This window comes from Amblyraja radiata, chromosome 3 (assembly GCF_010909765.2).
Source record: "Amblyraja radiata isolate CabotCenter1 chromosome 3, sAmbRad1.1.pri, whole genome shotgun sequence".
Taxonomy (NCBI): domain Eukaryota; kingdom Metazoa; phylum Chordata; class Chondrichthyes; order Rajiformes; family Rajidae; genus Amblyraja; species Amblyraja radiata.
The window spans coordinates 76,339,212-76,358,277 of NC_045958.1; the positions used below are offsets into that span (position 1 = coordinate 76,339,212).

At 37.8% G+C, this 19,066-nt stretch overlaps 1 protein-coding gene across 1 annotated transcript in view; it reads right to left on the minus strand.

Annotated features, from left to right (window-relative positions):
* Positions 1 to 524: 524 nt before the first annotated feature.
* Positions 525 to 19,066, minus strand: part of abhd17b (abhydrolase domain containing 17B, depalmitoylase) — a 60,261-nt gene continuing 41,719 nt past the window's right edge. Inside the window, exons 2-3 of the mRNA XM_033018128.1 lie at positions 5,909 to 6,088; positions 525 to 3,422 (exon numbers count right to left, since the gene is read on the minus strand). Coding sequence (XP_032874019.1) covers positions 3,203 to 3,422; positions 5,909 to 6,088 — 400 coding nt within the window. The 3' untranslated portion in view covers positions 525 to 3,202. The remainder of the gene's footprint in view (positions 3,423 to 5,908; positions 6,089 to 19,066) is intronic.

The following is a 19,066-nucleotide window of genomic DNA, read 5'->3' on the forward strand; positions in this document are numbered from 1 at the left end:
GTAAGCAAAGGCAAATGGGACTAGCTTGTTCAAGTAACTTGGTCAGCATGGGCAAGTTAGGACAAAAAGCCCAATTCTGTGAATCTAAGTGCTGTTCCTCATGGTTCATTGTGGAAATGTTTCAATTAGTTAAGTAACTAACTTATTTGGAAGGTTGGTACCAGTGATAGCAACCAGTTCCAAAATACCATCTGGTTTGCTAGTGAAAATCTACCATCCTACAACTGACTCTTACCTCATAGCAACTGGTGTGCAAAATGGTCCAGCAAGTCACTCAATTATGGGCAATGAGGGTAGATTAATAAATGCCCGTCTTATCACAAATGCTGAGAATAAAAATCTGCCACAAAAACTCATGATTCCAGCATCTGCAGTCTCAAGTCTTTGCTCAAGATTCCATCATCTGAGATCTCTTGTGTCTCAGTCACAAATGCTCATGTCTTGTGAATGAATGGGGGCAAAAAAATCTGAACACATGTTAAAATCGCGATAGAGGGGGAAAGAAAGGGACAGCAAGGCCGTTGCATGTTTTAAATCAAAGTTTAATTCAACTATAATAATAAAAATACCAACCTGCCTGCATCAGGTAGAACTGAAAATAAGCAAAACACAGAACAGGTACAGGCAGTTTCAATTTGCTCAGTAGTCAGGATGATAAAAAGTACTAGAAAGTTTCATCTTGCCTCAGGCCACTTCATTAACTCACATTTAAACAGTGTTTACATGAAATACAGATTTCACAAGATTTTGCAGTGTTTTAATTATATGGCACCCCTCTGTTCAGGCTGGTCATGTGCACTTGCTACATCCCAGCTGGTCGTTATTTGCCCACCTGAGCCATTGTTGGTGAGCCATTGTTTCTCTTTAACTTCTGTTGCTTCTTAATTGAATCTTGGAAAGCAAAAACTGGAGGATGGTAATTGCAATCCATCTAATTAAATTTATAAGCCTCAAAATATAGCCCCCAGTGTGTTGAATGAGAAACACTTGGCGGGGCAGAATATTTAACAATACATGGATCATGGGTACTCCCAACCTCTGCAGGCTGAGCACAATGGAGAACTTTTCCTTTTTGTTTTTAAATTTGAGGGATAACAGGCTAATCAGTAATGCTAATCCTCCCCCCACAGTATATTCATTGAGGTATTCTGCTGTTATTTGGACAGGTCAGGAAATGCTAGATCCTGCAAGATGCGATTTGCAAGTGAGGAGATCAAATGCTTCTCTTCCAAACTTGCTAGAAAGGACCAAATACTGTTTTATCGCAGGTACGTTATCCAGTAGTTAGTGGAGGGCTAACACAGACAATCAGAAAATACACTGGGAAACCAAAGAAGGTAATCCCATGCCTCCCTACACATTGCAGGAATGGGGTGGGACTAGTGTGTGGAGGGAGCAGTTTAAAGAACAAATACTGCATTTATTTTCAGGAAATTAGTAAGCAACAAGGCAAGGTAAAGGAATACAGATGGATGTCAATTACAGTTTACAAGTCTTATCTGCAAGATACCATTCTGGCCAATTTTCAAATTTTGGTCTTTAAAAATGAGTTCCCAGCAAAGGTTGGCACCTGAAGTACTGATCTATGAATATAAAGCAACTAGAACAAAAGTATTGCATTTATGCTGGCAATGCCTGCTTGCCACTCCTTATTTGACAGTGAATGTATAAATTGGACTTTTACATTTAATTCACAGGCAATATACACAGTTGACCACCAAGTAGCATTTTTGTCATAATATACAGAAACACGGGATCATACACAAGCATATAAATTCAGAGAATTTCAAGCATTTACACATTCACATTAAAAAAAAAATCTGTAAGGCTACTTGAGTACCATTAATTTTAAAAATGCTTTTCGTCCCTTAAAGAAACCAACTTTTGCATTGCTCTTGTAAATGCATTCACTCTGCATTACCTACAGTGGTTAGTGTTGCATAAGTTATTTTTTCTGATGGGAACTACACCTAAAAACAGTATTGTAGTGTGGTGGTTATTTTCCTTTAAAACTATTCCCTACATAATTAGGCTAGTGGCTGATCCCACTCCTCACTCCCGCAGCCTAAAATTCCCTACCCCCATAAAAAATAAATGCTCAATTGACGTCTTTTATGTGCTAACACAAAATGAAAAATTCCTTCAAAACACAGGTTTAACAAGGGAAGACTTCCCATCTCCCTTGCATTTAGAAAAAGTACATGATGTGTAATCTGAAACTGGAGTTTGTCATAACCATCAGCAAAACCAAAACCCTCAGGACTTGAGTAACCATGGTCTGTGAAAATGCACAACCAAATAAAAAATATAAATCTGCGCACTCAAATTTATAAAAGAAATGATAAAAAATTTAAAACAATATTTTAACGTCAGTTTTTCAAGAAAAGCTGAGGGTAACATTTGATTGATCCAGACATGCTCAATGCCATGCAATGGCACAAACTTTGTGCTTGTTTTTTTACCAATCTTGCTAGCAGGAGACAGAACCCAGGCACCCCACACCCTATCAGACTACTTCCCACGAAAACTTGCCACCGAGAACACGATTAAAGCATTGAACAAATTTGTAACTAAGGTCAATTCACATCTTGAATTGATTAAGTATTTTACATTGCAGGGTTAAAAAACAGCTCTGACAGGTCACTAATTTCATTCTCTCCACAGATGCTGCCTGACCTGCATATTGTTTCCAAACTTTTTCTTTTTGTTCAGATACCCAGCACACACAGTATTTCTGGTTATGAGGAACATCTAGTGGATTCACAAAGATGCATCTAAGGCCCTATGAAGCAATTTCTCTTTCTTATTGATATGCTAACCCATTTGGCAAAACATACAAAGCAAAGATTAAATGTGTGCATGACAACAAAAGAAACATTTCATCCAATACATCAGCAATATATCCAAACAGTAGAACGAGGGGAAAATATGGTAACTTTCTCACTTTGGGTATCCCTAAAGCAATTTGTCAAACTGACTCTGTACTCCAGTTTTATTTTAAATATTGGCATTAATTATCAATGTTATGTTTGCAAATCTTTAGAACCTCATGGGCATCACATGATTTTGCAAACAAAACCCTTCAAGGTTTTCTCAGCAGTTACATCAGATTGCACATGTAATGGTGATAAATGAAAATATGGAAAGCATTTTCTAACTAAAAACAAACAAAATATAATGCCCTTGCATATTAAACTTTCATCTAGGAACTTGTCAGTTCTTGAGAAACAAACTGCTTCAGTCTTTCAAGGTACTGTCCGTAGAGCTCAACGTCATTGTGACCGGCTCCTTCGACCCACAGCGGTTCCACTGGCCTTTGGCATTGCTCGTACAATGCCAACCCATGGGAGAAATCGATTACTTCATCTTCAGTTCCGTGGATGATCAGTACCGGGGAGGCTATTTTAGAAATCTTGTCGATGCTGTCAAAAGAAATGAAAAGTTACAGGCTCAGCAACAGAGCTGGTGGTATAGGTGGGATGGGAGGGGGGGGGGGGGGTTGGAAATGGGGGATTTTGTCATTATTTAGTTTACTCCAAAGATCAAAAAATCAAAACAAATCACATCTAAGATCTATAGTGAATAAATTGTCAGTGTTCCAGCATCTGTACCTGATTATAATGCTTTGTTTTAACTATTCTGGGAGACTATAATTAGAGCACAACCAAAGTTAAATTCCAACGCACCAATTAAAACAGTTAAATATAACACATGAAAGTCAAAGTATAAAAATCACATTTATATTGTCCATGTTCTCCAAGGATACTGCTTGACCCGCTATTACTCCAGCATTTTGTGTCTGACCTTGGTATAAACCAATATCTGCAGTTCCTTGTTAGTACATTCTATGTTCTAGTATTTCAGCTTGGACAACAATGCACATGCATGAACACGAAGCCCTTCTACACATTATATCAAAATATCATGGACAGCAAGGACATCCAGAAACCCTTTGGTGATTTGAATTTGACAGAGTGATAATAGGTCCTGACCAAATTGTCGGCAGAATGACAAATCCCAAGGGGCAACTCTATCCACAGAGTGAGGTGAGGGTATATGGAACTGCCAGAGGACATAGTTGGGGCAGGTACAAATGCATCACCTGTCGCTATACCTCCTCCCTCAACTCTGTCCAGGGACCCCGACAGTCCTTTCAGGTTAGGCTGAGGTTCACTTGCATCTGCTCCAACCTCATCTACTGTATCCGTTGTTCATGATTAGGGCTCTTATACATCGGCGAGACCAAACGCAGACTGGGCGATCGTTTCGCGGAACACCTGCACTCATCCCGCCTGAACCTACCTGATCTCCCGGTTGCCGGACACTTTAATTCGCCTTCCCATTCCTACACAGACCTTTCTGTCCTCGGTCTCCTCCATTGTCAGAGTGAGGCTCACCGCAAATTGGAGAAACAGCATCTCATATTTTGCTTGGGCAGCTTACAGCCCAATGGTATGAATATTGATTTCTCTCACTTCAGGTAGCCCCGACATTCCCTCTCTCCCTCTCTCTCTCTCTCTCTCTCTATCCCTCGCCCCAAGTCGCACCAGCTTCTCATTTTCACCCTACAAACAGCTAACAACGGCCTGTTTCCTTTATCATCGATACTTTTTTGCATATCTTTCATTCATTGTTCTTTATCTCTTCAGATCACCGTCTATATCTCTCGTTTCCCTTATCCTTAACCAGTCTGAAGAAGGGTCTCGACCCGAAATGTTACCCATTCTTTCTCTCGAGATGCTGCATGTCCTGCGTGTCTAGGATTCCCAACTTCCTCTAATTTGACACTCCCCACCCCATCTTCCAGCTCAGCACCATGACCAAACCTCTTCCTCTGGGGTTTGCATGTTCAAACTCTGCTGGTTTGTCTTTATCCTATAACCATTTATTTCAAAATGTCAGCCTCAAAGTGCTGAAAAAACCCCACTATTACTTCTCTCACTCTTTTGCTTAAGGTTGCTCAACCTGCTGCTACCATGAGTATATTGACATAATTTGCCTCTCCTGACCTTGAAATACAGTTTCCGAACTGCCCACAATAAGCATAATTTTACTAAAAAAGCTCAGCATTTACATCTTCTGTAGCTGCATTCTTGTTATGCTGACACAATATTACATTACAGCCACCTTTGCCTCTGCTAACAAGTCAATGATCATAGTCAGAAACATACAGCATGGAAACAGGCCCATCAGCCCAACATGTTGATGTTGAACAAGATGCCTCATCTAAGCTAGTCCCATTTGCCCTTGTTTGGCTTATTTCCCTCCAAACCTTTCCTACCCATGTACTTGTCCAAGTGTCTTTTAAATGCCGTTATAGTACCTGCCTCAACTGCCTCCATGAAATTATTCACCAACAGATCTGTTCCTGTCAGGAGCAATGGGACCTCAATATATTTCTGAGTTACTTTGAAATCTAAAGATTTAGCCTATGACATCTCCCAGTCATTCTTTACATCCCTTCCCTATGTGTTGGGGGAAAAAAGTGTAATGAAAATAACAACTTGACAAATGTTCTGATTGTTATCATTTCTTAACTGCAGATTAAGAGACCTCTATCAGGTACTTTTAGGATGGTACAATACTTTCTAAACTCAGTATTTTCAGGCAGGGAATTCTAGATGGTCTTTTCAATGCAGATGATTTTTTCCCCTCAAATGCCCCTTAATCCATCAAACAATGTAATTGCATGTGCAGTGATCAATGCATCTTAGAAAACAGATCTTAATTTCCATTCGGAACAGTGCAGCGTCACACCATATCCCAGTTGGAAGATTTTCAATACAGCTCTACATCACTTTGTCGTTCAGGCAGAACATAGATTAACAAACTAAAATCTGGCCTCATTAGACTTTGTTAATCAATCAGCAAGAATGTACTTAAAGTTGGAAGATAAAGAATCACTTACTTCGGGAATGCATCAAAGCAGTAGGTCTTCTTTGTATCAGGGAAGGCTACACGCATTCCAGACATCAAGGGTGAATGGAGGATAACTGCAGCACATTCATACTGAGCAGCTAGGTCAACTGTGGGTACCGTGCCTATACTCTGACCATACAAGATCACATTCTCTGGACGAATTCCATACCTGTTCAATGAAAAGGGAAGTTTAAAGTACTCGAGTAATTTTCATAAGCCAACTATATTTCACTAAATCATTCTATATGCGGCCATTCTGAGCAGGTAACTGTAAATGGTTTTAAAATGAACCAAAGTCAAAAATAAATATGCAAAGCTAAATTTAAATACTAAATATCATGGTGTTCCTATATTTACAACAAGAATCAAATTCCACACAATATAATAGAAAGGGAAGAAGTCTTGAAAACAAGTTGTAGGGGTGCAGAAACAGAAGAACAAGAATTTAAGGTTGGAATTGGCAACCTGACAGTATCCTACTTTGAGTATTTCTATTAAATACAGCAGGAATTTAGCGCAAAAACTCATTACAGCCTATAGCCACAGCCAAACTCGTTTCACGTTGGGTCTCTAAAGTAGAGCAGAGAGCTATTTGTCAGCTTGGCCTGGATTTAAATTCAATTCCCCATGGAAGGACTGCAGAGAGAGTTAGAAGATTAATTTCAACCCCCAAGAAGAAATCTTATAATTATCATATCTTCCATCAACTAAAAAGCCACTTCTGTTTAAGTTCTGTTCTCTTATGCAAACCTTTATAGTAAATCTCCCAAAAGATGAAATAACAGAGATGGCCTCATTTTGTGATAATTTAAAAAGAAAATGTAATCACTCTGGAAAATACTTGCAGAAACAAATCCCCAGTGGCTGCAAATCCATATAAACCAGCTCCAGACATGAAGTGCTATCCCTTCCATAGTCGATATCCAATTAACATCACCATAAAGTTATAGAGCCAGAGCTATAGAACACAGAAACAGGACCCCGACTCGGCACACCCATGCCGACGAGGTTGCCTAACCAAGAAGGTGAGTCTGTGGTGAGGAAGGCAAATGCAATGCTAGCATTCATGGAAGGGACTAGAATATAAAAGCATGGATTTAATGCTGAGGCTTTATAAGGTGCTGGTTAGGCCACATTTGGTCTATTGTGAGCAGTTCTGGGCCCCATATCTGAGAAAGGATGGCATTGGAGAGGGACCAGTGGAGGTTTAAGTGAATGATCCCGGGGATGATTGGGTTAACGTACAAGAAGCATTTGATGGGTCTGGGCCTGTACGCGCTGGAGTTTAGAAGGATGAGGGGACAATCTCATTGAAACCTTCCAAATAATGAAAGTCCTAGGGTAGATGTTGAAAGGATGTTTCCGGTAATGGGAGAGTCAAGAGGACACAGAAGCAGAATAATTGGCTCGAAGGGCCGAATGGCCTACTCCACCTAATTTCTAATAAAAGTTAGCATGGAGATGAGGAGGAATTTCTTTAGCCAGAGGGTGGTGAATCTATGGAATTCATTGCCACAGATGGCTGTGGAGGCTAAGATATTGGGTATTTTTAAAGAGTGATAGAATCTTGATTGGTAAGGGCATCAAAGGTTACAGGGAGAAGCCAAAATTACTGTTCAATGTAGCCAAAGAGTGATCTGCCTTTTAGTGTCAAATAATGAATTTGTACACACGCAAAAAAACACAATTTTTTGGTCATACTTGTATAAGAAAACACCGTGTCAATCAAGTGTATCTATCAATAGCCACAGCTCTCCAGGTCAGCATGTTCCAAATAAAATTGGATGAATTTTACAAAGGAGCAATTCTACAAAAGTACAGTTGCTAATCCACAAACCCATCCACCATGGACATTTGCCATACAATGGATTATCCTCGTGCACAATGTCCCCGACAGAGGAAACAGGAAAATGCTAACTGAACATTTCAAGGCCAATACATACGTCGTAGCCTTGAACTAGGAAATCTCATTCTTCTACTATCTTCAATAAGCAAGACAAAGATTAATGGATTGGAGGAAACTTGTGCAGATAATGCATCTCTTGCAGGGATGTGCTTTTCACACAACCACGCAAATTGCAGTTAAAAAAAATATATAAACTAATGCAAGGAACAATAATCCAGGCAAAATAAACTAATCTTGGCAAAGCATCACTCTTTCTGAATTATACATTTCACTGGCAATAGTAAAATATACTGATGACTATAACCTACAAAGGAACACTTGCCTCCCATTACTCAATCAAAATGCCCACACTTGGAAAGTACTTAAAACAAATAAGTATTATTTAGATGCAACATCATTTTAAGGGATTCCAACAACTGAAGTAGATATGCACGGCAGTGTACATTATCATGTTAGTGAATGAATACATTTAAATGTCTTTCATGGATGGCGGTGGTCATTTGATTCATTGCATGTGTGCTGATTCTTTGAAAGGTGGTCACTAGTAGCATATAGAGTGTCACAGCTATTTTAAACCAACCACATCACCCCTCACCCACCACACATCACCCACCTGCAAACTGGTGATACTGCAAACCTGTGTAGCTAGAGCACAATTTTGGTAATTACAATTTTCGCCCTTGATAACCCCTCACCCACCCACACATCACCCACCAATTATAGGAAGGATGTCAACAAAATAGAGAGAGTACAGAGGAGATTTACTAGAATGTTGCCTGGGTTTCAACAACTAAGTTACAGAGATAGGTTGAATAAGTTAGGTCTTTATTCTCTGGAGCGCAGAATGTTAAGGGGGGACTTGATAGAGGTCGTTAAAATGATGAGAGGGATAGACAGAGTTGATGTGATCAAGCTTTTCCCTTTGAGAATAGGGAAGATTCAAACAAGAGGACATGACTTCAGAATTAAGGGACAGAAGTTTAGGGGTAACATGAGGGGGAACTTCTTTACTCAGAGAGTGGTAGCGGTGTGGAATGAGCTTCCAGTGGAAGTGGTGGCGGCAGGTTCGTTGGTATCATTTAAAAATAAATTGGATAGGCATATGGATGAGAAGGGAATGGAGGGTTATGGTATGAGTGCAGGCAGGTGGGACTAAGGGAAAAAAGTTGTTCGGCACGTACTTGTAGGGCCGAGATGGCCTGTTTCCGTGCTGTAATTGTTATATGTTATATGTTAAACCAACCACATCACCCCTACAACCTCCTGTAAGGACTCAATTCCACTCTCCCAGTTCCTCCATCTATGTTGTATCAGCTCTGCTGTTACATTTTTCCATACAAGAACGTGAGATGACTGCTGTTCCATCACAGGTTCACACTTTACAGACGCTGTCTTACCTGCTGAATATTTCCAGTATTTTCTGTACTGATTTCAAACAATTGCTCTTTTAGTTTTAATTTCAATCCATTTAGACCTCCTTCCCAGCTCTTTCCTCACTTATAACTCTGTTTCCTTTATTAATATTTAATTTTCTTTTGGAATTCACCAATAAATCTGTTTTCTTCAGGCAGCATGGTTCAGATCGGAATAACTTGCTGCATTGATTTTTTCCCTTCATCTCAGAGACAGAGATTATGGCATAGAAATAAATACTTCAGCCCAACTTGTCCATGCCGACCTGGTTTATAACTAAGCTAGTACAATTTACTTGTGTTTGGCCCATATCCTTCCAAACTGTTCCTTTCCACATACCTGTATAAATGTCTTTCGAGCATCAGCGTTGTACCAGCCCCTACAGTTTCTGCTGGCAGCTCGTCCTAACAAGCACCATCCACTATGTGAACAAATTGCAACTTAGGTCTCTTTTAGATTTTCCCCTTCACATTAAACCATGCACTAATTCTGGACCCCTCCACCTGGGAAAAAGACTGTGGCCATTTACCTTACCCATGTACCCCACAATTTTGTATATCTTTGAGCTCACCTTTGTTCTTCTCGCAATCCTCTCCATTCCATGTTACTGTGTACCAATGATTCTGACCAAACTATTCATTATTTTGAAAAGTATATTAAATATCAATCTGATCTGCTCCAGGTAGAAGAATAACCCCTTCAGTTTATGTATATACCCAAACCCCTCTTTCCTAAAGCCCATCTAAGCAAATTGCCTCTGTATCAGCTCCAAGGACCTGACAATCCTTGCTGAAGATTCTGCTTTGTGTAAAAGGTTAACAGGTAAGATGGTAAATACTACATCACACTGTTTTCTATGATTGGTTTTAATAAAAGGATCTTGTGGATCAAAAGTATTCTGCAAAATAATTTAAAAGCAGACACAAGCAACTTTCAAGACGACTTTCAGTCTGTTTACCCAATAAAAGAATACTGGATGTCATTGTGCTTTTTAAGACATGTAGGACATCCTATTGCACAGTACAATGACCCATTTCAAAGCGTAGTCACTATTCCAGTTTCTTGAAATTTTCAGCATTCTCTGAAAGTTCAAGGAAGGAGATTGCAGATGATGTGCCACAGAAGAAACAGCAGAGGGCAGTATGGATTGTTGGGAACAAAGAGATTGCACAACTAGTAGTGGCGGCGGTGGGGTTGGGTTGCGGGGTGATGACATTTTTCATCCAAAACCAACTAAGGTAATTTGCAATCAAACAGGAGAAAGCCACTAAATGGGCTGCTTGCCCAATGAAAGATTCAGCCAACTTCTGCAAAATATCCAAACAACTTAGAAAAAGTTAATAAGAAAGCGTTGGTGCAATATGTACAGACTTTGTGTCACTGTCTAATTGTTGTGGGAAGTTCCTACATATGTTAAACAGGCCTGGAAAGCTGTGCCTCTGGCACCAATTGCCAACATGCACCCACTTTGTTTTGTTTTGCAACGTCTAGAAACTAATAATTCTCAAGGTTTAATGAAAGAGGTGAAAGATATAAGAGACACCATAGGGGCAATTTCTTCATGCAGAGGGTGGTGTGTATATAGAATGAGCTGCCAGAGGAAGCTTTAATGGTGTGCAAGAGTGACATTAAAATGCATAGTATGGTGAAGATCAAGGAATTTAGTGACAAAAAGAATTGTGACCCCTATCTTACACAGTCCTTCAATATAATGCATCACCGTACCCACAATTGGCAGCCTCCACCCTGCTTTATAAAAATCACACTGATCACCATCTTCCACCTCCCACAAATGATGTACATTCATCTTATTAGTTATCAGTGGTATGAAACACGGGGAGTTGATTGGTACACGAGATGGAATGGTACATGAGATCAAATTTTACTTGGAAACAATTTGGAGAATAGGATTGATGGAATTGCTTCGTGAGCTGGCATAGACTCCGCGAGCTGAATGATCAGCCATGTCATGTGAAATATGAAACATTAACTCATACCAGCTGTCCACAATGGATTCCTCCACCAAATTACTCAATTCCACATTGAACATAATCCAGCATGAAAAAATGCTTCCCTATGTAAGCTAATTTAAAGTCCATTTAGAATTTGATATCTTTTTCCAGGGTTTACAGCTGTAATTTCCTCACTCCATATTTCATGTGCATGAACTGACGTTTCATGTAATTTATTTCCTACCTCAAAGTGCTCCTGTTTGCCAAAGAGACACTCCCAAAGTTCACTTCAAGCAATTTATCTTCAGAGGTATGAATGACAAAACATTCCCTTCATTATAACTTATCTACTTCATGCAATAGTATTATGATTTATATTTTGTTATGTAGTTAATGGTTACCATTTGTACATGTGTATTTATATAGCACCCTTAATGTTGCAAAAAAAGGCACTACAGTTCAAAGTAATACTGCAAACCTGTGTAGCTAGAGCACAATTTTGGTAATTACAATTTTCGCCCTTGATAACAAATGAATCAAATAAAGAGAAATCTTTACAAACAAGCATTTAAAACATTAAAGTATTATAGGGCTATAATACCAGGGACTCAAAGAATAAAATCTCATTATATGCAGACGATATACTTTTATATATTACAAAGTCACAAACGAGCATACCAAATTTATTAAACTTAATAGAGGAATTTGGGTCTTTTTCTGGATATAGAATAAACTGGAATAAAAGTGAAATCATGACATAAGAACCTACACACTTATTGAAGTTCCCCTTTAAAATCGCAACAGAAAAATTTAAATATTTGGGTATTCAGATTACTAGAAAATATAAAGCATTATTCAACGCTAATTTCATACCTTTATTAAATAAACTTAATACGCTGATTAAATTTTGGAAAACACTTCCCTTATCATTATTAGGTAGAATAAATGCAATAAAAATGATCTTCCTACCACAATTACTATACCTATTTCAGTCTATATACCAAAATATTTTTTTTTAAATTAGACTCTAATATTACTAATTATATTTGGGATTATAGATCACATAGAATCACAAAAAAACACTTATGTAAACCAAAAGAGGTCGGGGGACTTTCACTTCCGAATTTTATGTATTATTACTGGGCAGAGCATATTAAGAATATGATTTATTGGTTGGATAGTTCTACCCAACAGACAGAATGGATAAAAATGGAGAAGGAGGATTGCCATCCTTGTAATATAGGAACGATCCTCTTCTCCCCAAAAAAACTGAATAACACAATATATAAGAACCCAATTATATATGGTACAATAAGAATTTGGAAACAAATAAAATTAACTTTAAAATTAAGAAATCTATCACTGTTAATGCCAATAGCGAATAACCCTTTATTTAAACCATCTCTTATTGATAAGACATATAACCAATGGGAAAGTCTCGGAATTAGGATCGGGGATATGTATGAAATGGGAAACCTACTATCATTCTAACAATTACAATTAAAATTTAAATTGAAAAACAACCAATATTTTAAATATCTTCAGATTTGCGATTTCATGAAAAAATATATACAATGATATCAAAAAGTAACTCCTGACTTATTGGAAGAAGCAATGAATATTGAAGCTGACTCACAAAAATTAATATCATATTTATATAATAGTATTCTAAATATAGACCTACCATCGACAGAGGTACTTAGAGAAGAGTGGGAACGGGAACTAATGATAAAAATTATGAAGGTTAAATGGGAAAAATACTTGATATATATTCACAAATGTTCAATTAATGTAAGACATAATCCAATTCAATTTAAAATTGTACATAGATTATATTATTCAAAAACAAGATTGAACAAATTTTATCCAAATATATCCGCCACTTGTGATAAATGTCTAGCCCAAAAGACAACTATAACACACTCCTTAGTTTCCTGCATAAAACTTTATAGATTTTGGAATGATATTTTGAAATATTTACAAAATTATTCAAGACAAGAATGGAACCTAATACTGAAATGATTATATTTGGCGTAATGGAAGATGGGAATAAATTGAACACATCTCAAAATCTATTCCTTAACTATGGTTTAATAATAGCAAAAAAATTAATACTTAAATTTTGGAAGGGTACATCAAAACCAACGCTTAAAATGTGGATTGCAAGTATGTTGGACACAGCTCATCTTGAGGAAATGCGATTCCTCCTAATGGATAAATCAGACCAATTCATAACGAGTTGGTCTCCATTCGTCGTTTTTTTGGAATCATATGGTGCAACACAATTGTAAAAGAACTGTTTCAGGACTGGACGAGGGTTGGTCAAGATTATAATTAATGATCTCCTTTTTTTTTTTTTTTTTAATTTTCTCTATTTTCTCTCTCAACTTTCTTCATTTACTCGTTTTCTTTCTTCACACACTATATATTTCACATCTTTCTATCCTTTACTATCTAACTTATTTTTCTTATTCTAATCTTTTTTCAATGTAACAAAAAAAAAAAAAGTTGTACATAAAATGTGTTATGAAAATATATATTAGGCACTTTGGTGCCATATGACTGTACTTACTTCTAATAAAATAAAAAGGAAAAAAAAAAATAAAACATTAAGTAGTCTAGATTACATACCAGACTACCTCATGGATAAGGATTGGGCATTCAAATTGGAATTTTGTGAATTTACGATTGTAGTGACCATTTAGCCATCATTGTCGTGCCATTCTGCCACTACAACGATATCGTTTAAAATTAAGTGTGCAATAATCTCTTTCATTTTTGACCCAAGCAAAGAGTGATTGAATTGGTCAAAATAGTGAATTAAAAAATGCAAGTAACAAATCATAGTCTGTCATAATCTCTAAATTTGTCTAGATGACTTCAAGAAAAAATCATACATTGAAAGCAGAATGTTCAATGCACAATACTCTTTAATAGGTACAGGCGGTCATCCAATCCAGTTTCCCCAATTCAATTTGATTCTATCTGAATTGCATCTCATAGAAACATAGAAATCCCAATCTGTTTTGCCAATACATTGAGGTGCCATAACCTTTAATATTTATTTTAATTAAAATGTTTCAAGTTAAGCTTAAATTTTTTCCCAGATACCCAATCTCCAAATCAAATTATTTAATTATTTTATGGACATACAAGTTAGGAGCCTGTTCTGCCATTTAATAACATAACTGCTGATCTAACAGCAATTTTAATGCTGCACCTCTCCTGGTAATGTTTCAGCCCCTTGCATTGAGTAATTCTACCTATGCCTAAATGTGCAAACTGCTTCTTTTCCTCAGACAATGCAGGAAGCAGAGTCCAAAAAACTTGATCTTGAGAAACGCAATATCATCTCATCTGTCTTACATGAGTGATCCCTTCACTTTTAAACAACTCCTAGCTCCAGAACCTAGTTCTCAATTCTTCCTCATGATGAAACATCTTCTCCATGTCTATCCTGTTGATTCAGCCACTTCCCATTCTTCCAAACTCCAGTAGATACACACCTTTCCGTGTAAGGCAACCCGCCAGATATGATCTCACCCATGCCCTATATAACTGAAGCAAAACTTCCTTACTTTTGTATATACTTCCCCCAGCAATAAATAATATTACTTGTTGCACCTGCATGCAACCTTTTTATTTCGAATCCTGCACGGGGACACGCAGAACCTTTTTGCAATATCTCATATTGTAATGCGGTTTTCAGTTGTTTTCTCATTAAAATGAACAATCACATATGTCTTCCCAGACAATACTTCATTTGCCAGATCTTTATCTACTCAATTAAACAACTTTTATCTTTTTGTAGTCTTCTTATTTCCACTTCACAACTTATTGTCTGTGATCAGTAAGTTTAGCAACCTACCTTCAATGCTTTCATTCAAGTAATTTATATAGATTGCAAAAACATCAGACGATCCGATCCAGCTTCAAAACTCTGTGGTAAGTCTTGTCAACCAGAAAACGACCCAATTCTGCCTACAACCACTTTCTTGTTAAATAGCCCATCTTCTATCTTTCCCTCACAACTCCATAGATCATCCATGATTAAATGGCGGAGTAGACGTGATGGGCCGAATAGCTTAATTCTGCTCCTATAACTTATGAACTTCTATCCATGCCACTGTTTCTCAAAACCTAAAATGGATCAACCCTTAATCTTCTTCTTCGCTTGAGGGGATACAAGCCTAAATACATAATTAATTCCTTTTCTGTTAAGGGAGATAATGCAAGCAAAATATATTACAGCTGAGGTTGTGAAAGATTCAGAGCATTTCTCACAAAGGGATGTGGAATGTATCCATAATTGAAAACCCATACATCAAATTAAAATCTCAAACTATATTGTGGTCTCAACATTCCCCGAATTAGAAATACGAGTTTCTCATTTAATTCTTCCAGTGGCAATCTTCCTAATTGAAAACGAAAAGGTTTAGTTGAAGAACAAGCAATGTATTGTACTGGGCACAAATGCTACAGTATTTGTGGATTTTGGAATATGCCTGGGTAAAACTGGATAAGGAGAAAGAGAGAGAGCCAAGTTAAATATTTGGTGAACTCTTCATCCCAATGCCAATACATTGACGCGATGTAATGAGCGATATGATCTCTGCTATCTTGGCGAGTGAAAAAGTGCTTCTTATAATAATTATTCCCCATTCTCTTCCCCGGGCCTTATCTTTACTGTCCAATCAATGTTTTTTCCCTTAAAAGTCATTATGTCTTAACCGTAAAATTCTTCAAAAATGACTTCGGGGAAATGAAAAGAGAAGGCATTTGTTTCTTTGACCATGATTCACCACTCAATAAATTCAGGGTTGTACTGAATCTCGATTCCAACTATCCACATATTTCTATATCTCTTAATATGCCTGTGTAACAAATAACATACCTTACTTTTGAAATTTTCTATGATCTCCAATCCCTGTAGCTATACAGGGGACTGTGAATTACAAATTTTCCTTACTTCTTATGTACAGTAGTACCTCTTGGCATCAACCAAGAACAGCGCATTTCTAATTGTTATGCCTCCATAAGAGGAAACAGGTTGTGGAAAGGGAGACCCTGAAGGCCCAATGCAGCAGACTTGTTTAGTTTCCTGCAGTCACGGACTTATATAACCATATAACAATTACAGCACGGAAACAGGCCATCTCGACCCTTCTAGTCTGTGCCGAACACGTATTCTCCCCTAGTCCCATATACCTGCGCTCAGACCATAACCCTCCATTCCTTTCCCATCCATATAACTATCTGGGACGACAGATGGCACAATGGGCTAAGTGTTCGGCTGGCAACCGGAAGGTAGCCGGTTCGAATCCCGCTTGGAGTGCATACTGTCGTTGTGTCCTTGGGCAAGACACTTCACCCACCTTTGCCTGTGTGTGAATGTGTGTGAGTGATTGGTGGTGGTCGGAGGGGCCGTAGGCGCAGATTGGCAGCCACGCTTCCGTCAGTCTGCCCCAGGGCAGCTGTGGCTACAGAAGTAGTTTACCACCACCGAGTGTGACTGAGGAGTGAATGAATAATGCGATGTAAAGCGCCTTGAGTATTAGAAAGGCGCTATATAAATCCCATCCATTATTATTATTATTATTATTATTATAACTATCCAATTTATTTTTAAATGATAAAAACGAACCTGCCTCCACCACCTTCACTGGAAGCTCATTCCACACAGCCACCACTCTCGGAGTAAAGAAGTTCCCCCTCATGTTACCCCTAAACTTCAGTCCCTTAATTCTCAAGTCATGTCCCCTTGTTTGAATCTTCCCTACTCTCAGTGGGAAAAGCTTATCCACGTCAACTCTGTCTATCCCTCTCATCATTTTAAAGACCTCTATCAAGTCCCCCCTTAACCTTCTATGCTCCAAAGAATAAAGCCCTAACTTGTTCAACCTTTCTCTGTAACTTAGTTGCTGAAACCCAGGAACATTCTTGAAAGGGAATCTGTGCGATTGAACATCCTGCCATACTTGCAAGCATGTTGAAGAATCATTTGTCAATATTTCTCATTTTTACTCAAAGATAATCAAATTGTTGTTTCATACCGGACTAATCCAGCTTTAAAACTTGAAACTTAGCAATACCACATCAGTAAAATTGTTTGAAGTAGATTCCTGGATAATTCTGTGGCAAAATTGAATAAACATGCTAGTTTTGCAAATATCTTTAGGAGTGTGAGGAGTTTAACTCAACTCTTGTATTCATATTGTACATGCAAAATGGAGCTTTGGCCTGAGAAAATGCAATTCAAACATTGTAAACAGTTTGCTGTATCTTTAAAGGAAAGCATATTGTTTATATTACCAGTATCTGTAATGGTTGCACCATAATTTGCATGGGAGGTAGTGTTTGACAGATGTTGGCCTTAAAATTGCAGCACCAGAACTCAACTAAAAATCCCTCATTGTTTAGTTATGATGCGTGGGGCTTTTTTGGGGGTGGTTAATAAATTGAGGAACTAACAAATTAAATTACTATGAGGAATGAAAACTTTATAAACATTCCAATAAAAGACTTCCAATATACACTCATCCTTGTTTTCAGGTGGATTGCAAAAAAATCCAACTATGCTTGAATGGATTTCTGCAGCATCCCTATAAACACAATAGATTTCCTATCCCTCCATTTCTGATCTTAAGTATACTTTATACAGAATACCTGCATGTTGTTTTTTTTAAATGCTCATTACTTAGGGCAAGAATAAAACTTGAGTAACTCAGAAGCTATTTGAATTGTCAATCAGCACCTCACTGCAAAATAGATGTGCACCATTCACGGCATTAACTACGGACAAAAATGCACTTAAATAAGACATAGAATTGTTAATATATTCTTGATAGCATTTTCACTGGCCATGTAATGCACAATGTTGAAGCTTGCCCGAGCATAATGGACAAGCCAAATATTGTATTGGTATAATCAAGAATCAAAGCATTTACAGAGCATATAGCATGCATGAAACACTTCATGGATTCATCCTAACCAATTTTAAAAGCGTTTACTGCCCAAACTCAAGGATAGCTAATATTTTGCACAGCAAAGACAAAGGTCATTGACACAAACATGCAGATATTCTGCATTTATATCTGGAGCCAGTGTGTGCCAATCTATTTGTAACTGGAAACAAAATATGCCATTTAGTGGATCATGACATCAGCATACATAATAATGAAAATGTTCAATATCTTTTAAGATGCAAGAATGGAAAATGAACTTTCATTTAAAAAAATATATACATTAATGGTTCATGTTAATTAACTTCGAAAGTGTGAATAACTGCAATGTGGAAAGGACAACAGTGAATTTACCCACAGAGCGATAAAAGACAAAAAACAATTACTGAAGCTGGATTAGAAAAGGCTTGCCAGTATACAAGATTTGAATTACCAAGCTCCTCTTCAAAATAGTGGTATGGAATGTTTTATATCCACTTGAGAAAACAGAAGAGATCATTGTTTAACCTCTCATCAGAAATACTCTACTGGTGCCCTCCCCTTGTACTGCACTAGATCAGCAGCTAATTAGTACAAGAAGCTAGCATTCTTCTCATTAATTGGAAGCAACCAAGGAGAGAGAAATTAGCATCTGAGGGAGGGGTTTATTCATGGAAAGGATATGCTCAACTACCTTTCTCTAGATGATCCCGAGGGCACCACCCACAATTTTAGAGTCACAATCATCTAACTTACTGGTGGATGGCGGAATCCTACCTCGACAACATACTTGGATCAATTTCACCTGGAACTGAGCAGGATGCACGATGGGGTTTGCCAGAACTCATGTTACAGACAATAGACAATAGGTACAGGAGTAGGCCATTCAGCCCTTCAAGCCAGCACCACCATTCAATGTGTTCATGGCTGATCAT